At 46.7% G+C, this 23275-nt stretch overlaps 1 protein-coding gene across 4 annotated transcripts; it reads left to right on the top strand.

Annotated features, from left to right (window-relative positions):
- Nucleotides 1-176: 176 nt before the first annotated feature.
- On the top strand, nucleotides 177-21841 carry LOC133349731 (rho-related GTP-binding protein RhoE-like). 4 transcript variants are annotated; one of them, XM_061563431.1, is made up of 6 exons: nucleotides 177-345; nucleotides 1763-1944; nucleotides 7207-7294; nucleotides 9445-9554; nucleotides 16717-16851; nucleotides 17539-21841. In XM_061563431.1, the coding sequence occupies exons 2-6, from the start codon at nucleotides 1828-1830 to the stop codon at nucleotides 17893-17895; spliced, it is 807 nt and encodes a 268-aa protein (XP_061419415.1). In that variant the 5' UTR covers nucleotides 177-345; nucleotides 1763-1827; the 3' UTR covers nucleotides 17896-21841. The 4 variants fall into 4 exon arrangements, with proteins under 4 accessions (XP_061419415.1, XP_061419414.1, XP_061419416.1 ...); XM_061563430.1 differs by having other exon boundaries at nucleotides 1760-1944; XM_061563432.1 differs by lacking the exon at nucleotides 177-345 and adding an exon at nucleotides 523-545.
- The last annotated feature ends 1434 nt before the right edge of the window (nucleotides 21842-23275 follow it).

Here is a 23275-nt window from a genome sequence, read left to right as displayed (position 1 = left end):
GTGAAAGGCAACATTGTGTGGCGTCGGATGCAGCATGAATCTCATTCTCATTGGTTTCGACCCGCTCCATTCACAAGTGACCATGACGTCAGCGGCACGTATAATATTGTAGAAATAAAAATATAAATAAAATAGCCCAAACACTTGCCCCTGCCCGTGTGTGTGTGAGAGAGAGAGAGAGATCCGCACGGACGAGAGGGAGGGCTCTCATCGCAGCAGCCTCGCGAGCACTGCGTGTTTCCGTCGTGCCGATAGCGTATTGCGTGTCAGTCTGCCGTGGGTATAAGTCTACGGCACCACGAATGTCTTCTCCGATTTGGTGACGCTGCTCGTCTCACGCCATCGGTGCGAATCAATGCGCTTGCGCCTTCTGTCGAGCCTGCATCGCGCCGATTACTTTATTATTTTACGGATAAAAAAACAGCGCGATTGAGCGATTCCGTTCCTGACGATCGTCATGCGCGTACCGTGGAGGACAATCGCAGAGCGACGGCGCTGAGCGGAGCCCAATAATCCTGCGTTGAAATTCGGCAACTGCAATGCAGGTTCACTGGCCAGGTGTCTCGCCCTATAGGGGCTCGTTTGTGTTGACGCAGGGGCAATTTGGTCGGCGTTGATATGCGCGTCGGCGTTGATATTATACAACGGGGGGTAATGAAACGGTCGTTGTTTCATGGGACGGGGAGGCAGACGAGTCTCAGCTTTTAACGAGAGATGTCGTGCAATTGTTTAAAATGTGCAACAGGCAAATGTGCGTTGCGATGGCACGCCAAGGTGTTGCAGGTGAGCCTCGCGTTGTGTAATGAACGATAGGGATGGCAAGGGATGGAACAGGTCAGGCTTTTGTTGGGTGTTGAGCGTCATCATTGAACTGGATCTGATGTAGATTGTGTTTGTGTGAACACCTATTGGCTTTTTTTTGTCAATATACTGCTGGATGAGGGCCTCCCCGTATCGTGCGTGGCATTGGGAGATGGGTGGGGTGGGGGGGTATTTGACCATACTTCACCACGCAGGTCAATGCGAGTTGATGGAGGTTATGCAGCATTTTACGCCAATCGGGCAGGTCGGGTATGATCGAGGGCAGCCTGACAGGTCAGACAACACAGGACCATGATGCAAGGGGATGATAATACTAATATAGTCTTCAAACGCAGGACAGCCTCGTTGCATTCTCAATAGACAGAACGGGGCATTATTTTACAGAACAGGATATAGTTTCATATTCTTGGTTCTTTCGGTAAAGTCACGTAGAAGGGAAATAATAAAATAATATAAACATAAAACAATACAAATTCTCACGACGTTTCGACTGCAACACAAGCAACCGTCATCAGGTGCGAAATCCACAGCAAGAAAATTTTCTTGCTGTGGATTTCACATCACAGGACAATTTGACACGGGGCCAGTCGTGATGCAGCACAGTCCGACACGGGACAGAACATTTTTCATTTTCAAGAATCGGAATATTTATATTTATACTGGAGAAATCCGATGAGCTATCAAGCTCTTTTTTTCCACACGTGTCCAGTAGGGGGGCACGAGGTGAGAACGTTACAGCAAACAAACAGTACACAAACACGAACGTGTGTAGACGCAGGTCGCTGCTTCGTTCGCTAATCGGGGGTGACACACGATAGTGCCACAAGGCAGTTGTGGCAGCAGGACACCTCGAGTCATATATAAAACCCAGTGCGTGGCCGTGTGCCATCTCTGTCGTCTTGCTGGCCGACTGAACGGTCTGCGTTGTCGCTGCCAGAAGCAACCACAGCTGAAGAATCGGCAGCAGCAGGAGAAGCAGCATCAGCAGCAGCAGCAAGGAGGAGGATGCTGGTGATGAGAACGTGGAGCCCGGCTCCTCGCTGCAAGGTGGTGCTGGTCGGAGACAGCCGCTGCGGGAAAACGGCGCTCATCTCGGTGTTCGCCAAGGAGCGATTCCCCGAGGCGAGAAACTCATCTTTGTCCTCGATCATTCCCAACCCATTGTCTTGTCCTTCGCCTTGTCCCCGTCTCCTACCGCTTCCTCCTGATGATCAGCTCGACCCTGTTTGTCTCTCTCTGTGTCCCTCTCGCTCCCCGTCTGTGCTGCCGGGGGGGTGGGGGGTGCGTCTGTCTCTCTTTGCCGTGCCACGTTCCCCCAATCCGTGCTGAATTCTCCTTCCGACGGTTTCGCGATCTGCCCTCGCTCGGCACGACTCTTGAGCGATAGACAGCGCAGGGCAATAGAGCAGACGAGGTCGCGGTACGTGCAACGATCTCTCTTCTCGTCCGCGCAATCTCAGGCGAGTCGCCGCCTATTGTCCGCCGGGCGGTCGAGCGGTGGCGCAGTGGTTAGCGCGCTGTGTGTGTGGGTGTGGTGAGAGTGTGTTGGGAGCGGTGGCGCAGTGGTTAGCGCACTGTGTGTGTGGGGAGCGGTGGCGCAGTGGTTAGCGCGCTGTGTGTGTGTGGTGAGTGTGTGTTGGGAGCGGTGGCGCAGTGGTTAGCGTGCTGTGTGTGTGTGTGTGGAGTGTGTGGGTGAGGAGTGGTGGAGCAGTGGTTGGCGCGCTGTGTGTGTGGAGTGTGTGGGGAGCGGTGGCGCAGTGGTTAGCGCGCTGTGTGTGTGGAGTGTGTGGGGAGCGGTGACGCAGTGGTTAGCGTGCTGTGTGTGTGTGGAGTGTGTGGGTGGGGAGTGGTGGAGCAGTGGTTGGCGCGCTGTGTGTGTGGAGTGTGTGGGGAGTGGTGGAGCAGTGGTTAGCGCGCTGTGTGTGTAGTGAGTGTGTGGGGAGCGGTGGCGTAGTGGTTAGCGCGCTGTGTGTGTGTAGTGAGTGTGTGGGGAGCGGTGGCGCAGTGGTTAGCGCACTGTGTGTGTGTCGAGTGTGTGGGGAGCGGTGGCGCAGTGGTTAGCGTGCTGTGTGTGTGGTGAGTGTGTGGGGAGCGGTGGCGCAGTGGTTAGCGCGCTGTGTGTGTGTGTAGTGAGTGTGTGGGGAGCGGTGGCGCAGTGATTATTGCGCTGTTTGTGTGTGTAGTGAGTGTGTGGGGAGCGGTGGCGCTGTGGTTAGCGCGCTGTGTGTGTGTGAAGTGTGTTGGTGGGGAGTGGTGGAGCAGTGGTTAGCGCGCTGTGTGTGTGTAGTGAGTGTGTGGGGAGCGGTGGCGCTGTGGTTAGCGTGCTTTGTGTGTAGTGAGTGTGTGGGGAGCGGTGGCGCAGTGGTTAGCGTGCTGTGTGTGTGTGTAGTGAGTGTGGGGAGCGGTGGCGCAGTGGTTAGCGCGCTGTGTGTGTGTAGTGAGTGTGGGGAGCGGTGGCGCAGTGATTAGCGCGCTCTGTGTGTGTGTGGTGGGAGCGGTGGCGCAGTAGTTAGGGCACTTTGCGTTCGCAACCTAGGTCGACTCGGCCTTGAATGACAACCTGGTGTGTGGTTTTCTGTGAATGTATGTTATAGCACATGATGTGTGTGCCATGGGGTGTGTAGCGTGTGTGCATTAATTCACAGTATGCGCGGCCACGTTGAATGAACATGAATGCTGGGGTGTAGTGTTGAATATTGTGTGTGTATGGTGGTGTGAATGTATATGTGGTAAGTGTGTGTGGTGTATAGTATGTGTGAATGTTGATGTATTGTACATGTGTATTGTGTATATGTGTACTGTATTGTGTACATTAATGCAATGTGCATGGCGCATGTTATGAATGCAGATTGTATTGTGGAACTCATTTCAGACTCAGCAGCCTCATACAAGTGCGATGTGTAAACATCGCCACTGGGGAGACAAAGGCGGCCAGGCGTGGTGCTGGCCACCCACCCCCTCGTGTGCCATAGTGCCGGGCTTCATAGGTGCTCGCTAACAGCACTTGCCCCAACAGTCTGTTAAGGCTAAACGGGGGATCTTTGTCCTTGGTGTATCTGGATGTATTGTGTATGGTGCATTGTGTGCGTGATGCTAATGAATGTGTGTGTGGGGGAGGCCAAGGTTAGTGGCGTATTGGCAGGGCATGTAATTTTTCGCATGTGCGTCTTTGTGAATGTATGTGTTTGGTGTTATGTGTGTATACATGTATTCTTAGGTTTTTTCGGTAAAGTCACGTAGGTAAAAAATGAAAATTAATAAACGTAAAATAAAAATAACATAAAAATCACGACGTTTCGGAGGCAACACAAGCTTCCGTCTTTAGGTGGAACCGTCACAGCACGATAACTTTGATAAATTTTAATTTTTTACCTACGTGACTTTACCGAAACAACCTAAGAATATGAATCCTTGCAGTCACGAAAGCTTCAAATCTAGAAAAAATGTATACATGTATGTGGTGTATGTAATTGCGTTTGTATATATGGTCTGTCGATGTATTTATGCAAATGGGATATGGTGTGTGTGTGTGTGAATGCACACATGTACAGTACATGTAATGGGTAAACATCAGCACTGGGGAGACAAAGACGGCCGGGTGTGGTGCAGGCCACCCTCACCCTGCCGTGTGCCCGTGTTGGCTTCCTAAATACTCTCTAACAGCACTTGCCCCAAGTCTGTTTAGGCCATAGAGGAGTGAGGGGGGGGGGGTCATGTGTGTGATTATTATTTGTCTATGTCGCATTGTGTATTACAAATGCATGTATACGTTTGTTCAATGCAGAGGGTGTGACCGGGCGGTTGAAATTCAATTTGTGCGGTGCAAATGAAAGTGCGCACTGTGCGTGGACACAATAGGGTGAAACATGCCGGGCGAAGTAAACGCAATTTAACTACTCCATTGATGGAAGGGACAACCGATTGTGATGAATCAGTCATAATACTCGAATGCTAACGTCTGGTTGTGTTTAATCGCTACATAGCTGCGGTGATTTTTTTTTTCTCCAGGCTCATTGGCCGCGCGTTAATTCTGACCGCATGTGACAATGCCAGCATTGTTTTAAAAGTGCCTTGGTTGGGCTATTCCCATGGGTGGCTCGGTTGCTATGTGGGGTCCACACACGCGGTTATGTTTTCTTAAGAAGGCGGGAGACTGGGGGCGGTGGGGTGGTTGTTAATGTAATGCCCCTTCCAATGGGGGCACATTTGAATTGGGGAGCATCTGCACGAGTTCACCAACACAAAGAGGGCCTTTGTTGGCTTACACAAGGAGCAAGACACGTAAATACGCACACAGAAAGCATCGATGGATGCGAGGGCAGTGGTGCAGTCAAGAGTTCGATTCCTGGCCTCCGCGGGTAGCATCGGTTGCGAGTGATATCATCCCCCATCATTCACCAACCCGCATTGACCGGCGTGGTGAAGTACGGTGAAACAATCCCCTCTGACCGATAGCATGGACCGGCGGCTTTCATCCGGCAGTGGATTGACGAAGGGCTGAAGGATAATCTAAAAGCATACACCCCCGTATAGCCATACAGACTGTACGGGAAAGCCCTGTTTTAGAGAGCACCTTTGCAGACCACATGTGTACACGAGGGGTGTTGTTGTGACCAAGCAGTGCTACCCCCAGTGCTGATACAGTATTTACAAAATGCACACCAGGTCCTTATTTAAGGCCGAAGCGACTTTGGGAGGCCCAGGATCGGTTCAGATTTCATTCACCACCGATGCGAGCTGTGGCCAGGAATGCAACTCAGGACATCGAGTTCATAGCGTGGTGTGCGATCCACTACACCATCACTCCACCCCAGTCAGTTTTATTGCCAAATGATGAACCAACTCTTAGCAGAGTGCATGAGACTGACGGTTTGCATAAATTGTAAATAATATAATGTTAAAACACAGAAGTAGATCATTTACTTTTAACCACGCATTTCGATGTACGTATAGTGAGCATTAGAAATTATTTGAATCATTGAGTTGATGTATTACTATATTCCTACTCACCACTCAAAGCATTTGTATTTGGCTAATCATTCAAATACCACTCCAGGCACCTGGTAATTTCTATCTGTGGATGTTATTAAATACATTACATCATCTTCCATAAAATGTACATTTAAAGTCATGAGACATTAGCATTCACAAGAGTAGGACATTGTGTAGTCAGACTCTTTGATCAAATATCTAATTTGAAAAATCGCCTGCTGTCGAAATGGCACGAATTTTCACTGTCGTTGACTCTATGGAAATACAGTTCTCATGCCTGCCCTGCTAGATAACAAATGAAAACTGATTGTCTAATAATCGATTAATGAAGGAAATAGATGGAAAGTATTTATTTTGCCATTGCAAATATTAAATGTATGCATATTTTAGGCTATTTTTATTTAACAAGATGCAATTGTCCGAGTGCTGATTTCAGGGTTGGGCTCCGTGTTGAGTATTTGTTCTGTTAAGCTTTCCCCATGCACAATTGCAGTTTAATTACAGCTTCTGGAGATGCCAGCAGCAGCAGTAACCGGAATTCAGTCAAGTTATGTATTAACCTAATTTTTTGTGCAGTCATTTGTGACTAAATCGTGAGACCATCAAACTCATGCCACTTAAGCACACTGTTTAATTTATAAGCGGCTGAAACCCAGATTCGAATGCCGTTCCTCAGTGCTGTGATATTTGGGCCTCCAAGCCACCCCAGTAATGGTAAAGTTCTAAGCCCTCACTATGTTTTTTTTCTCTTCCACTTTTTTCACTTGATACAGCTGTCGTGCTGTGACGGTTCCACCTGAAGACGGAAGCTTGTGTTGCCTCCGAAACGTCGTGATTTTTTATTTTATTTTTATTTTACTTTTATTAATTTTAATTTTTTTCCTACGTGACTTTACCGAAAAAACCTAAGAATATGAACCCTCACTATGTCTCAAGATCTTATTTAGTTTCTACATTTTTACATTTGGACAGTTCCTCTTTTGAGATTTTACGTTTTTTTTAGCATTTTAGAGGAAACAGAAGTGCCTGAAATAAGATTTTTTGTTACATTTCAGAATTTATTTACTTGAGCAGGAATGGCCCAATTAGCTGCTCGGCTCAATTTCATGGGCGTCTTGTGGCAGTACGCATGTTATACAAAACAGATCTTAGTTGCAATCATGATTACATAGGTCGCTATAGAAATAGCAAATATTGGTACATGCTAAACATGTTACAGGAATCGGGAACAGGTCGAAAGTCGAAACGTTGAAAAAGAACGAGTACATTATTTTTTGAACAAAAATGAAAAATGTCTTTTAACAAAGCAAATCATCAGGAACCTGATGGAATAACTCTCAAATAAATGCCACAGCACAACAATTCATGACGTTTGTTTTCTTCTCTCAACAGAATTATGTACCCACTGTGTTTGAGAACTACACGGCAACTTTTGAGATTGAGCGGCAGACGATTGAGTTGAACATGTGGGACACTTCAGGTGAGAAACCTTTGCTTGCAGGATGTCAATATTTGCCGTGTGTATCTATACTGTGTATATATTTAAATCCCCTCTGCCTATGACTGTCTCTCCGTAAAATAAATGTGCCCACTGTTTCTGTTCCAACATCTTGAGATGCGTTCGCATTTCAACGCTGCACGAAGCCAAATTGCACTCGAGTACCATCAACACGGTATAAACGGTGGCAATTTGGAAAGCTCATTTGTTGCAGTGCAGCAATTCATTACGCACGACGTAACCCCAGCCTAGGAGCTGGCGCTCTTCGCCGCAGAGACAATTTCCACGGAGTTGACAATTGCATTCCCATTTACAGCAGCCACCGGCGGGTAATTTGTGTTGGAAATAAAGTGGCCCTTTAAATCGCGGCCACTCAAACGGCCTTTGTCTTGTGGCGGATGTCACTGAACGTATTGTGGGTCTGCTTGAAAAATAGACGGTAGGAAAATGCTTCGTGATGTCGAATCGAAATTTGATAGGCGGACCTGAACTCTGAATTGAGTGCAAGCCATGCAGACTGGCGTGAAGGTGATCCGCTTAATGGTTATGACGTCGCACTCATTACACACAAAGTGCTTGCCACAAATGAACCACAATGCCTTGCTGATCTCGTCAAGGAGCATAAATCATCAGGCGAACTCCGGTCACCTTCGCAACAGCAGCAGCAGCTTTTGGCTAACCATCTAACAAAGACGGTCGCTGCATCGCGCGCTTTCAGATGGGCTTTTCCAGCCATTTATAAAGCCACTGGAGCTATGCACTTTTAAATGTAAATTGAAAACGAATTTCTTTAGAACTGCTTTTTGTGTATAGTTTGATGTCCTTCCCCCACATCCCCAGATTAGCACAGTTAGCTACGTACAGTGCGAAAGAAGTTCAACATATTTCGATTTAAAGCTTTCGTGACTGCAGGGATTCATCTTCTTGGTTCTTTCGGTAAAGTCACGTAGAATGGAAATAATAAAATAATAAAAATAAAATATAATAAAATACAATTCTCGCGACGTTTCGGCCACAACGCAAGCAGCCGTCCTCAGGTGAAGAACAGGTCTGTCAGACTCTGTCTTCTCGACAGACCTGTTCTTCACCTGAGGACGGCTGCTTGCGTTGTGGCCGAAACGTCGTAAGAATTATTTTATTATGTTTCATTTGTATTATTTTATTATTTCCATTCTACGTGACTTTACCAAAAGAACCAAGAAGAAGTTCAACATACATACGTAGTACGTTTGTTTAATGTCCTACATTTGCTTTCGGGTCCTTTGTTAGAATGCATGAGCGCGTGAGTGTGTGCAACCTCGTTGGTCGCCTTCAGCATTGAAGCCCTCCTCACAGATATAATTCAGCTATTGCTGGTTCACTGTACACCACACATATTAGCGTTCCACTAAATCTCACGGCGTTTACACATTGCACTAAAATATAAATGTACTGTTCTCATAAAAATGGTCGCTTAAGTTGATTGTGTCACGCTTCTTTGATGGGTCGTTTCAATTAAATGGCTACCCCTTGGCAGACCCATCATTAGCCATGTTTTGTCCACCACTGAATATGATTAATCCATTTCCACGGCAATCATCTTTCTCGGGCACGTTCTTTCCTTTGTCCGTCATTGAAGTGCAGAACCATTTTTTTAAAGTGACGGTGTTTTTTTTTTGTGCAGTCATTGGTGACTGGCCTAAAACAATCGATTCACCACACTTGAGAACCCCGGATGAATCACGGGGAGATACCTGGATTCAAACCCAGGTTCTCAGTGGTGACCTCTGGCGCCGCAGTGGCGAGATGTTAACTACCTCGCCTGGTATGCAGGAGGTGGTGGTGGTGTTCGATCCCGAACCTGATCCCTGCTCTATATTTGGAGTTTCCATGTTCTTCCCATGGTCGCGTGGATTTTTCTCGAGGTCCTCCGGTTTTTAGAGTTTTTGGCTGCTTTAGAGTTTTTGGCTGCTTTAAATTTCCATAAGCCACCTCATTGGGCAATCATTTGTGGCCAGGTCGCTTTTGAAAAAAGAGCTACATAGCTCAGTGGGCCTTACCTGGTTAAAATACAAAAAAATAGAGTATTATAGTTTAATAGTTCGTTACCAGCCTTGACGTACACGTTGTGTGTTGTGGCCGCGTGCGCCCAGGGTCCCCGTATTACGACAACGTCCGGCCACTCTCCTATCCCGACTCGGACGCTGTGCTCATTTGCTTTGACATCAGCCGGCCCGAGACTCTAGATAGCGTGCTCAAAAAGGTAAGTAACCCCCCCCCCCTAAAAAAAAATGTAAACGTTTGTTTGAGAGGTCGACTTGTTCCGATGCTGTGTTGAGCAGTAGCATAGCAGTAGGTTTTTACCCTTTCAAACTGGTACAAAACTGACACCTTTATTCAAGACATCATGTTTGCAATAACCACAACACAAGTAGTCAAAAAAGCAAACAAAAAGAAGCAACTCTGATAATGATAATAATATGCACTGTCCTTTAAGTTGATTGGTCCACACCCGAGACGGCTTTTGTACCAGTTTAAAAGGGTAAAAACCTACTGCTATATATTGTCACTGGTAAAAGAGATCTCATAGTGTAAATGAGCAGTAGCATATCTGCAGACTGGTAGAAATTGTACGTTCCTGTGGCAGGGCTCAGACTTTCCACAACACAACTGGTGGTGGCTTCCCTGCTCTAAGAGTGGTGCACACTTAGCAGAAGTGATGATGATGATCGTGATGAAGTGGACGATTATGGTAATGATGATGACAACAATCATGGTGATTCTGACAGATGATGATGGTCACCATAATGATGGCTTATTTTGATGATGACAATCATCACAATGGTGACAATAATGATGATTGTAATGATGATGTGCGGAGTTAACCCTGATAGGAATATGATCTCACAATCATTGCAATGTGAATCTGTGACTCTACTCGGAGAACTATGCCGAGCAGACATTAGATTATTTACAGTTTTTCCCCCTTTATCTAGCACTGGCGAGATCTTATTTTTATTTGCAAGTGAGGAATTAGGAAACAAATGTGACCCTAAGAATGTTGAAACAAAAACTTAAATTAAAATTGCAACTGAAACACAATCATAAACTGAAACGGAACAAACATAAAATTGATTCACTTAAATTATTTAGAACTGATAAAGCGTAATAATGTTGCAATAACGTTGAGCTATGCGCAATACGGCCACAACACTCTAACTAAGGCCATTCCTGACTCTTAAGATTCTGCCAAGGCGCAGTGTCCTTAGAGTGCTCGACGCACAGTGCGAAGGTTCAAATCCCGGTCAAGGAGATTGCACTCTTGGACTGAACTCACAATTCTAGATTTGAAGCTTTCGTGACTGCAAGGATTCATATTCTTAGGTTTTTTCGGTAAAGTCACGTAGGTAAAAAATAAAAATTAATGAAAGTAAAATAAAAATGATTTTTATTTTATTTTTATTTTACTTTTATTAATTTTAGTTTTTTACCTACGTGACTTTACCGAAAAAACCTAAGAATATGAACTCACAATAAGACGCATTGGGCTTTTGGCTACACTCCCCCAGCCATCCATGCCATTGACTGCCTACTCCTCTTTGAGTCCACGTCCAAGCCACCCTTCTGCTTTGTTTATGACTGACTGCCTCCTGTCTATAACTTAAGCATGCCCACTGATTCTGTATAGCATCTCGAGATGCAGTCACATTCAGATGCTTTCATGAATTCAGATTGTATTGCATTTGGTTTCTTGTCAAGGCTAGTTAAGTCATGGACAAGGGTCTGCATTTGCTATGTCCACTCAATTTTAAGCTGGTTGTACCGTGGTGATTCCACTTGGCTGAATGTTTGTATGCACGTGCCTTCCGGCTGGCCAGGCTGTACTGCTGCGTTTGAACAATCAACTCACAATCAAATCCGAATCATCCCTACGAGGTCATTAAAATGAGCACCATGTACAAGTCAACAGTAGTTCACCGACTGGGGAAAGTCTGGCCCCCCACCATGGTAACGTACAATGTCCAGCAGCGGCTTAGAGCAGCCAGTGGAAACGGGTACCACCCAATATCTTGTTTGAGCGGTAAAGAATTTCTGCATGGGTTTCCTCGGATTTGCCATGAAGCTCTCCGATGTGTGTCGGGGTTGTGCAGCGTGTTGCACGGCACTGTGTCCGACACATCTCTCCACGTGCCGGGAGGTTGCTCAGGCCCTGAATTGAACTAATATTCAGCTCTTGGATAAAAAAAAAACACCGTGTGGTAATGGGATGATTAAGAAGGGTAAAACATTTCCATCCATGAATGCATTTTGCTAGATACAGTACAGACATACTTGCCCAGGTTGTTGATTTTTCAAGCCATTGTCCCGCATTCCGATATATTCAAAAGCGAAGCGAACTTCTTTGTACGTTTTTGCAATGAAGAATTTTTCACGAAATGTTAGGCTCGAGTCAGACGCTGGCTCGCGACAGTTGACTGCGGACGCAGCCAGTGGGCACTTATTGGGAAAAATCTGACATTGCAGAAAGGAAGTGCCTTCAACTGGGGAAATGACAAATGCCACGGACTCTGGGAGTCGTTTTCCTCGCGGCTTGTTTACGTGTGAATACTATGAGCATCTCAACTCAAGTTGAAGCCGAACATTTGTTGGTGGGGTGTTTGTTACGATAAAAGTGAAAATGGCATTAACTGCGTACAGTATTACAAACCGGTAATACAAATTTTTTTAGAAAGGATTATAAGTTGTAATTTTTTTCGAATTTCGAAAATACTATTCAAAAGTATTGCCAGAAAAAAAACTAATTGACGGTAGTAAACACATTGTCCTGCTGAGGGAGCTGGTAGGAACGTCGGTGGGTTGCTCGGTCAATGGCCTGCAGGGTCAACGGCGGCAGCGTGGTGTATTCCGCAAATATGCCCGACTGTGAGGGCGGGCACAAGCCGGCGTGAGTAGGTTAAACGTTGAGTTTTATAAGGGCACCACGGGGTGACCAGCCCCACCCCTCCCACCCCCCACCCAGCCCCACCCTTCCCACCCAGCCCCTCCCCACCCAGCCCATCCCCACCCAGCCCCTCCCCACCCTCCCCTCTCCACCCAGCCCCACCCCTCCCATTTTTGGATGCACGACGGGCGGACACAATAATCCCCTGTGGGTTGGTGTAACCAGGTGGTTCCTACCAGTAATAATTTCCATTATGAGATGTTATTATCATCAGTCATCAGTCATGATCGATCTCCTGCTGCATGAAGGCCTCTCCCAATCCGTCACCATCTCTCACAGTCCTGCAAAAGTAACGATCCATCCAGGACCTACGCGTGAGCTGAATTCATTGCTCAATCTCCACGGTGGATGTTCTCTCGCTGCCACTCCATCGTTAGTGTTCACCACCCACCATCGTCCCTCCACTCACTTTTTCTTAAGTGGCAATACGATGCCTTTAACTTGCGTAGTTCTCTGATCCACGTCTTCCTCTTCTGTCTCTTGAGTCTAATTCCAAGCACGCACCTCTCCGTACTTGGGGTGCCTTTCATCTTTTTTGTTCGGTTTACATAATTTAAGTTACAATCGCTAAACTGATAATTGTGGAATTTGCAATGAACTGTTCACAGCGATGTCTCAAAATTTTACCATTATACACTAAACAATGTTTAGGCCTTGCCAAACCCTATCACAATGGCAAGGTCAGGATAGTTAAGCGTAAACGGCAATAATCTTGATGCTACACATCAAAGGCTTAAGTTACGTGTCGGAGGAAAGGAAACGTCTTTTAGTGTTTGGTTGAAATACAGTCTAATCACATCTGTCTGGATTTTTCAGTTTTTTTTGCCAACACAGAAATCAGTCCCAAGTTCTTAAGCAAAGGGGGGGAAAATTATACCCCGATGGTTTCAATATTGTTTAGCTTTGCCTGTTCTCTATCAGACTTAGTGTCACCCCCCATGGGTGGTGAATTACTTGGTTCACTGACTATGGGGATTGTACACGGGTGTAAGTGTTCAGGACGCGACATAAAGCAATGTAGAGCTCTAGGCTGAACTTGCCCTTTGAGTGAAAACTCTGCGCCATGATTTTTGAAAGCTAAAAGTCAAACATTTTTTCCAGTTGAAAACTTGACTCTATTAGTACCAAATTATTTTTTTATGACAATTTGACTCTGGATATATAATGAGTAACTCGGGTGGAGTTGTCGTGTAGAGGTTAGCGCACTACCTGAGTTTGATTCCTGGCTATGGCTGTCATCAGTGGCAAGATGTGTCTGAGCCGATTGTGGGTGTCTCGTTCAACAACCCGCGCTTGACAAGGGTAGAGAATAAGTATGGCCAGACATCCACCATGAAGCCTACAGAGTGTAGAGAGGCCTACATGACAATTATTTTTTTTTCCACCACCACAATCATTGCTGATTTGAAGCTTTCGTGACTACAGGAATCCATATTCTTTGGTTTTTTCGGTAAAGTCACGTAGGTAAAAAAATAAAATAAAACAAAAAAATATATATCACGATGTTTCGACTGCTTGTGTTGCGATCGAAACGTCATGATATAATATTTTTAGTTTATTTTTGTTTTTCTACCTACGTGACTTTACCGAAAGAACCAAAGAGTACACCACAATCATCATCATCCTCCATAATCAACCCACCGCTGGATGAAGGCCTCCCCCAATCCATCTCCAGCTCTCACAATTCTGCAATACCACAATGGCACATGAGCTGATTATTACATTATACATATATACAAAGACAAAAACTCCCCGTGTAGCCTTAACATACTGTTGGGGCAAGTGCTGTTAGCGAGCATCTATGAAGGCCGGCACAGCGCACAAGGGCATGGGTGGCCAACACCACACCCTTTGTCTCCCAAGTGGCGATGTTTACATACCACACTAGGTACTCATTTGAAGCTGAGTCAACCTAGGAGAAGCCCAGAACCAGTTCGGATAATCGTCACTCGTAATGGCCGCGACCGGGAATCGAAATCAGATCGCCGGGTCCGTAGTGCAGCGCACTAACCGCTACACTATCGCTCCCCATATACATCCACACACACACACTCACGCAACTATTGTGTTTAATGAGTGCCAATGTCAAAGTGTTACTCACGTGCAGAATTTTCCGTGTTGCTCGAGATGAATGTACGGAGCTCGCGGCATTGTGTCGAGCTGGAAATGACGCCCGCTGGTATTTTTGGACAGCTTAGTTCCAACTCCACTTGTCACTTGGCAAAGCTTTGAGCAAAAAGCCTCCATGCACGCCGCCGTACGCACTCGCATACCAAGCACGCTATAGAAATGCCCAAAGCTACGGTACTCCAGTTTTGCCAAACGACACATCGTACAGCACACAAAAACACACACATCCCTGCAAGCTATGGTCAAGCACTTTCATCGGTGAGCACCAATTAGGGCAGCAACAGCAAAAAAGGCATCACTTGCACCACGCACTATACGTATACATTTGTACTCGGGGCACAAAATGCATCGATCCATCGATCGCTCTCAGTTATTTTTGTTCAGCATACATGCAACGAATTGCATTATAATCAATGACTTTCGATCCATGTATGTGTTGCATGTAATGGCTTTCCGTGACCTCCTGTCAGAAGACACCACTACAATCACCTTAATGCTAAAAAATAATCCCAATAGATTCTTAAATCCGAGCCTGAATCCCAACCAATTCATTACATCGTGACAAGAGTGGATCGTTACATGTCTAACAAAGACAGAGATCCCCCGAGAGTTATACACTGTCGGGGCAAGTGCTGTTAGCGAGTAGCACCTATGAAGGCTACCGGCACGGCATAGGAGGGGGTGGGTGACCAACACCACGCCCGGTCGCCTTTGTCTCCCCAGTGACGATGTTTACACACTGCACCAGGTACTCCTTTGAGGCTGAGTTGACCTAGGGGAAGCCCAGGACCGGCTCAGATAATCGTCACCGGTGTTGGCCGTGAGCGGGAACCGAACCCGGGTCGCCGGGTTCTTAGCGCAGCGTCGCGCTAACCGCTGCACCACCGTTCCCACACACACACATCCTGCCTGTGGAAACATCCCACCACTGGGGACACTTGAGGTCACGTCGTCGTCGTTATTGTTGTTGTTATCATTATTTCGTTATTTCACGCGTACGACGCATCAGAAAATGAATGACACGTGTCTGAGAGGAAGTCCACCGAGGACGAGACCAAGCCTTCTGCGGAAGCGAAGCGATCCCTTACTACATCGCACGGTTGTGAGAGGTGGCGGCAGTTGTGTGGTGGCGGTGGGGGGCATTCACCCAGCAGTGGATTGAACATGGCTAATGATAATAGCGATGTTGATAAAAAGGCATTTTCATATCATAAAAAAAATTGCACGTACTTGAATCCCAAGTGGGCCCACGCTTGGGTTGAATGAGGCACATCGACGGGTGCCAAAGGGGATGTCGTGCCCAGGTTGTGTTTGGACACTGGGTTGGGGACGGGAAGGGGGGAACGGGGAGGGAAAGGGCGCGGTGCTGTGGCTCGCTCGCCTTCCTCCCCTCCCCAGCATCCTGTCGGATTCCATGAACTCAACTGCAGGGTCAAGGCAGCTCTGTTGAAGAGGCATCGCTCCACTTTTCCTCTCCAGTGCTGTAGGGCTTGCGATAAGGTGTCTGTGGGGTTTTAAGAAAAAAAATGCTGGCACTTGGAATTCACGGGAGATTGTTTTAGCCGACTGTTTGAACTCGACGACCCGACGGGTTTGATTTCGGGCCACGGTAACGTTCGTGGCGAGTGATATGAGAACCATCACGGGACCTCCTTTGCCAGTACCAAAATATGAGAATAGGTTTTCCCCTTTTTTCTGGCAACAAAACAGGTGTTAAGATGTTAAAACACCAAACTGAAACCTCTTACAAGGAATCATGTCTGCATTAACCACAATACTTGTGGTCAGAATGCAAACAAAAAAACGTACTCTGATAATATATGCATTGTCTTTGAAACGGATTGGTCCGCACCAGAGACAGCTTTCTTGTGAGCCTAGTCTCCTTTTGGTATCTTCTGGTCTAACACCGTTTTGAGACTACACGATCAGGAGTGCAAAGTATCGGAAGGTGTAAGAAAATCACTTGATAAATAGATACAAATACAACGAAACGATGACGTCCAAAGGACGTCCTCCAGGCAAAAGACCCCGAGGCCGCCCGCGATCGCGCCGGAAAGACTGGGGTGGAGTGGTGCGCCTGGCTGAGGAGAGAGAGGCGATCCTGAAGCCACGGTTGATGCCGCTGGCGGAGGAAAGAGCAGGGTGGAAGACGGTCTTGGTGGAGTCGCTGCCCCCGAAAAGCGGGCCGAGATAGATTGAGCCAGCGCAATGCATAGGAAAGGGGTAATCAAATCGCTTCACGCTGTCATCGGTTTTGCTCCGCTCATTGCTGCCGCCCTCTTGACGTGCACAGTGGCATCGCGAGATCCACGAGTTCTGCCCCAGCACCGAGGTGCTGCTCATCGGCTGCAAGGCCGATCTGCGCGCGGAGGCCGACGCTCTGCGGGACCCGGACGAGCCTCTCGCCGGCCCCGTGTCGTACGACCAGGTAGCGCCCGGCCCGGCCCGGCTCGGTATAGGGTGGCGTGCCGTGCCAAGCCAGTCCCTCGCGCTTGGCGTGGTTTACCAAAGCGGTGACGGAATGGAATGATTTTCGACGGCGGGGTTTCGTGCTTGCAAGTGTTGAGGAATGAGCGACGGCGATAGAGGTGGGGGTACTGAGGGGATCCCAGAAGGGCTACAGGGGAGGGACGGGAAGGAGTGGAGGGGCGAGGGGTGGGAAGGGGAAGAGAATGGGCGATGGAGAAGAGGTGAGGCTTTAAGAGGGGAATGGAAGAAGGTTAAAGATGGGACTGCTTAATATACAGGGATAGTGTTGAGTCTATGGGACAGTGTTGAGTCTATGGGCAGTGTTGAGTCTATGGGCAGTGTTCAGTCTACGGGCAGTGTTAAGTTTACTGGCAGTGAGTCTATGGTGCAATGCTGCTCAATGTAAGGTGAAGTTGATTCCAGTGGAAGGGTGCAAGGAGGGAAAAGGACCAAAAACGAGATCGGGCACAGGGAGAAGGAGGGACAGAGAGAGAGAGAGAGAGACAGAGAGAAGATTGGGAACGAAGACGACGAGAGGGGACATGGAAGTAGATGAGAGAGGTGAGATGAAGTGGGGCTAGGCCCTTGATGGTCCCTCACCTGTCGTCTGTGTTTGTGCATGTTCGCCCGTCCCTGTGACCCGCAGGGCTTCAACGCGTCCAAGCAGATGGGAGCCGCCGGCTATATGGAGTGCTCGGCCAAGACGTCGGAGAACGGAGTCCGCGACCTGTTCCGAATGGCGACGCTCGCCTCCGTGGGCCGGGGGCCGGGTGCCTCGGGAAAAGGCAAGGGCAAGAAGAGCAAGACCACGCGGGGCAGCGGCCACCGGAGAGGCACGTCCGCGGGCGGAGGAACGCCGGCGGTAGTGCCGCCGGCGTCCAGCATGGCCGCAGCGTTGAGGCGGAGGTTGTCCCAGCTGCCCCAGAGCTCCTCTGGCTCGGACATCGGCCCTCACCCGCAACTCCTGCGCAGCGTCAAAGCCAAGAGCTGCACCATCATGTGACCGTGCTGATTGTGGGCGAGTGTGGCCGTGTGTGTGTAGGCGTTTGTATTTGTCCGTGTGTTTGTGTGTTTGTTTGCTGGCCTTCATAGGTGCTTGCTAACAGCACTTGTCCCAACAGCCTATTAAGGCCTATACTGGGGGATCTTTGTCTTTGTGTGAGGGAGTGGTGGTATCGTGGTTAGTGCACTGCACTATGAACCCGGCATCCCGAGTTCGATTCCCGCTTTCGGGCAATAACAGTGGCGAATATTTGAATCTGTCCTGGGCCCCCCCCCTAGGTCGACTCAGCCTGAAATTATTAACTGGTGTGATGCGTGAAACATCAACATTTGGGTGACAAAGGCAGCCAAGGATTGTGTTGGCCACCCACCCCCTCGTGTGCCCGTGTCAGCCTTCATTGGTGCCCGCTAGCAGCTCTTGCCCCAACAGTCTGCTAAAGGCTATATGGGGCATCTTTGTATGCATGTGGCGAGCGGTGGCACAGCGGTTAGCAGGCAGCTGAAATCCCGAGTTGATTCACTGATATCAGCAGTCAGAGGCGTAGCTAGGGGGGGGGCAGGGGGGTACACGTGTCCCCGGGCGCCAAGGTAAAGGGGCGCCAAAATGAGGCTTACAACGTGACATTATAACTTATTGCGGCGGGCGTGGCAGCCTGAAACTACTGCACAAATCTACACCTCAACCTAAAACTTCAATGGGACAAGATCGTCTTAGCGATGTTGCTCTTCTTAGCGTTGAAAGAGAAACATTGGAAAAAACTGATTTTGATTACGTGATTGACCAGTTTGCGACAGTGAAATCAAGAAAAATTAATCTTTTGTAGACTATGTCAACCAGTCTACGACAGTGACTGAATGAGCCATGTAATATAATGTCTATAAATTTGCTTCTCTAAATAAAATGTTTCATTAAAATTTAAATTGTTATCCCTTATTCGATGTAATAGGAAAATGTGATTAAACGGGGGGGGGGGGGGGGGGCGCCAATTTTATAGTTCGTCCCCGGGCGCAAAATATCCTAGCTACGCCTCTGTCAGCAGTGCTGGCTCAATGCTCTCTGACCCCTGAGCCACCTGGTCACCTCCTTGCGGGTCGTTTTTAAGCCTCGGAGATGAGATTATGACACCCGCACATGATGGCCAACTATTACAAAGATGTCGCAGGCTCTGAGCGATATGATTTCATCGTTGTGAGAGCCAAGACGGGTGGAGCAGTGGCAAAGTGGTTAACGCCGCATTCAATGAATCTAGCGAGCTGGGTTTGATTCCCGGCCACAGCTCACATCAGTGATATCTGAACCAGTGCTGGGCCTCCACTAGGTCGACCCAGCCCTAAATGAGTAACCGGTGTGTTGTGTAAGCATCAGCACTGTGGAGACAAAGGCGGCGCGGCGTGGTGCTGGCCACACCATCCCCTCGTGTGCTGTGCTAGCCATAATAGGTGTTCGCGAACAGCACTTGTAGGCTATTCGGTGGATATTCATCTTTTGTTTTATGTGTGCGTTGTGTATTTTCATTTGTGTATGTTTATATGCTGGCTGTGGTGTTGCCCACACCACGCATTTGTGTGCCATGCTGGCCTTAGTTGCCGGTCTCAGTAGGTGCCTGATAACAGAACTTGCCCTTGTAAGGAAAATCTTTGTGTATGTCTGTGCTCCGGTGGCATTAATGTTAACTAAGCCACCACTTTAAAATTCAAGAGATCTGGGTTCACATTCCTGCCAATGCCCTTCGGTGGCAATTGTTTCACCATCAGAACTTGGTTGAGCTGAGGCTTCCAGAGGTTGACTTGAGCTCATAATATATTATTGGCCGTGGCGGTATTCTGAACGTCGATGGTGTGGAAGCTAAGGCATCGGGTGGTGCTGGTAACGCCACCTTCCTGTGTCCTGCCAGACTTAACAGGTGCTCGCTTGGCAATGTTTGCACCAGCAATCTTTTCACGCTAAAAGAGGGATCTTTGTATTTTTTTGTGCGTGCGTGCTTACGTGTTTGTGTGGTTGTTTCCCCAATAGTTGTCATGATACAAATGTGATTTGATAGGAAGAGTGGCTGTTTAATGTTAAGTTGTAAACACAAGATCGCTTTTCAAGGTTACCGTCCAGGAAGGGGAATTCAGAAATTTGTTTTTTTTTCCTTTCCTAGCAAGCTATGTCCACGTACCAAATCCAAGTTTAATTTGAGTGACATTGCCAGTGGGTTTTGGCCAGTAACGATGAAATATTTTAACCAAGCGGTAATATTTTCTCATTTTATCATGTGCATAATACATTTCATCAGGCCGGTTTAAAATGATAACGTGTTCACCAGTTAGCGTTTGTCGTCAGCTGTTGGCAATGATCTGTCGTGACTTTATTTGATCAAATAATGAAAATATTGGGGTGGCAGGGTGGAGGAGTGTAAGGTACAATCTTTTCATTTTGCTATTAAGCCAAAATGTGTAAGTACAACGATTACATTTTAGACTCGCCACGCTTCTGTTCTTGCAAGGCAGTTATTTAAAGAAAACGATTTGTGTGTTTTTTTTTCTTTCAAATTTAACATTTGGATGATAACATTGGCATACAGTGGGCCTATCCTTTCCATGTTCTAATTATAAAATTGAGCATGCTTTAGGCTTCAAGCAAGCCCTGTGGAGATACCGGTTAACATGGTAAAATTACCACTGACTGGTAAATTGGCTTTATTGTGAACCCACCACTCCGTTCAGGTCAAGAAATATTGAAAGTGTCTCCCCTGCTCAAGTGAACAATGGAGCCACGTTAATTTCCCTCGGGTAGCCTTAAACCAGTCGCGGAAATCCCACATTCGGAATCTGAATCTTTCATATTTTTTATTTATTTTATCCGATGAGCTGTGAAGCTCTTTTACACAGATGTCCAGTCGGAAGTTACAACAATAAAAAATACAAAAAACGATGAGAGTGCAAAATAGAGAAAAGGAAAGCAAGTCACGAAATATAAATTAAGATAAATAAAATATACAAGTGCTCATTGCATGAGTACGTACATTCCTGCCGATTTTCCAATACTGAATGCCAGCTTGGGCAAGGCAACAAAACAAAAACAGTCCCAGACCACACTGAGACAATAAAATCGCACATTCCAATGGTGGGGGGCCAGTATATCCAGATAGGATGAGCACTGTCAACCTTCAACAGAGTAGCACTATGCTTATTGATCTCATGGGGGTGATAGGCTGAATCAACCACGCGGACAAAGTCTGGAACTCGTAACCATCGCCCATGGCAGAGTGGCCGTCAAAGGAGGGGAGGGGGACACGCCTGGGAGGGTGACCACCGTGGCAGTGCAGCGAAAACAATCGGCGCACGCACGCGGGAGTTTGATGGATTGTTGCGTCGCAGGATCTTGTGGAGGATAGCAAGGGCTTGGGGAGGCCTTCGTCCTGCCGCAGACAGACGGCGGAGGATGACGAACCTTGAGATTGTGCGTCGAGCAGTCCGCCACAAGCACGGCCCGCTGGGATGACCACCAGGCTCGGCATTGTTAGCCGTGATCTAGCCACCGCTGGCTACGCAAGTGCAAGTAACTCCGTGTTTTCTAAAATAATAAAGCACTCTTGCAGAGTTGTATCGGATAGACTGTGACGGAAACTGATGTGCCAATTTAATTCAAATTGGCTCTTTGCACTATAACTGAATTAGGAGCTAATTGTGCTGAAAATGTCGCTGTGTCTGTGACTTGGTGCATATGGCAATGCACATACAGATAGTAAATTGGCTCTTTTATGTTACTTTTAATGCACGTGTCCATGAGTAATGGGTTTTGTGATGTTTATTTTCATTAAACGTGGCTCCGTGATTAGATATGGACTGTGATTAATCCCACCGTTGCAGTGCTTCATTTCTTCAAGCTACTCTGTCAATTCTCTTTGTATTTCACACGATTCGTTAAATCATGACAAAAAATAAACAAAAACCCATGTCTGTGTGCTGATCTGTTTGCAAATCTTGTTCACATCCGCATCAGAATTATTTTTCTTACAATCGGCTTCAACTCCATATTTAAATCTTTATCTTGCCACAGATAAATACAAAGTGCGTCATCAATTACGAAGAAGTTGCAACTCACAGCCACTACCGAAACATTGTGAATAGAGAAAACGCAAATATAAAGATACCTCTGTTCTGTCTTCATATGAAAATAAACATGCATTCCCACGGGTCTATTTGCTTTATGAACCAATATCCAGCAGTATTTGTTTAAGCAAAACACCTCTAGACTGATTCTAGATGTGAAGTTTTCGTGACTGCAAGGGTCCATACTCTTTGGTTTTTTCGGTAAAGTCACGTAGGTGAAAAATAAAATAAAAATAAATTGATACAGCTATTTTGCTGTGACGGTGCCACCTGAAGACGGAAGCTTGTGTTGCCTCCGAAACGTCGTGATTTAATTTATTTTTATTTAATTTTATACCTACGTGACTTTACCGAAAAAACCAAAGAGTATGGACCTCTAGACTGGTTTAGATTTTGTAATTATCAGCAGTGCCAGGCTTGCTGAACAAATGCTGCAAGATTAGCAGATCGTATTGACAAGAGGACTCCAACGAAACGCAAAAAATGCCATATTACACCTGGTCAAGTAAAAAAACGATTTCTGGCGAAGGGTGCAACCATTCGCCCATTTGCTAGGTGATATTGCATACACTATACAAGCTCAATATGCGTTCCGGGGAATTGTGGGTAAACGCATATACGAGCAGAGCTTTTACGTATGTATGTTGAACTTTCTTCACACCGTATGTGGCCAACCGTGCTAATAGAAGGTGCGGTGAGCGTGTGCCACCACGTTTGGCAGAGTGGAAAACAAACTTAGAAAACCTTTGGCTGCAGTAGCTCTCTCGCTATATGTCTTCCTGCCTCAGCAGTCCACCTGCTGTACTTTTTCACCTGAAGACGATTGCTTGTGTTGCGATCGAAACGTCGTGATTTTATCTGATTTGATTATTTTTCTATCTACGTGACTTTACCGAAAGACCCAAAGAGTATAAACAACATATTCTTAAATATTCTTCTCATTAACCCCACACCACCAGATAAGAACTTCACGTTTACAAAATATATCATATACGTATAGATATAATATTGGCACCATATTACTACATGGCCAAGCCCAAAAACAAATCTAGATCAAATTCAAAATTGTTTACCAACTTGATCCGTATTAATAATAATACTGGCAGACTAATGGCCCCAAGTTACTCTTGCAAATGAGACTATCCTAGTTTCTTGAGTTCTCACCTGGTTAAATAAAATAAACTTGAAACTTAATGTTTGGTCTGTGAGCTACATTAATATGAACAGAATTCCTAAATACATCTTATTTTAGCTCTTCAGCCTTCAGTACACCCATTAGGTTT

The sequence above is a fragment of the Lethenteron reissneri genome, chromosome 31 (assembly GCF_015708825.2).
Source record: "Lethenteron reissneri isolate LAM-NWPU_2019-01 chromosome 31, ASM1570882v1, whole genome shotgun sequence".
Classification (NCBI taxonomy): Eukaryota; Metazoa; Chordata; class Hyperoartia; order Petromyzontiformes; family Petromyzontidae; genus Lethenteron; species Lethenteron reissneri.
This window is presented reverse-complemented; position numbering and strand designations above follow the sequence as displayed.

Excerpts from the sequence above, each read along its gene's own strand:
- LOC133349731 (XM_061563429.1), top strand. The coding sequence starts at position 735 with ATGTGCAACAGGCAAATGTGCGTTGCGATGGCACGCCAAGGTGTTGCA. Across the intron at positions 1,945-7,206 it reads CCAAGGAGCGATTCCCCGAG|AATTATGTACCCACTGTGTT; the intron begins GCGAGAAACTCA and ends TTCTCTCAACAG. Across the intron at positions 16,852-17,538 it reads GCCCCGTGTCGTACGACCAG|GGCTTCAACGCGTCCAAGCA; the intron begins GTAGCGCCCGGC and ends TGTGACCCGCAG.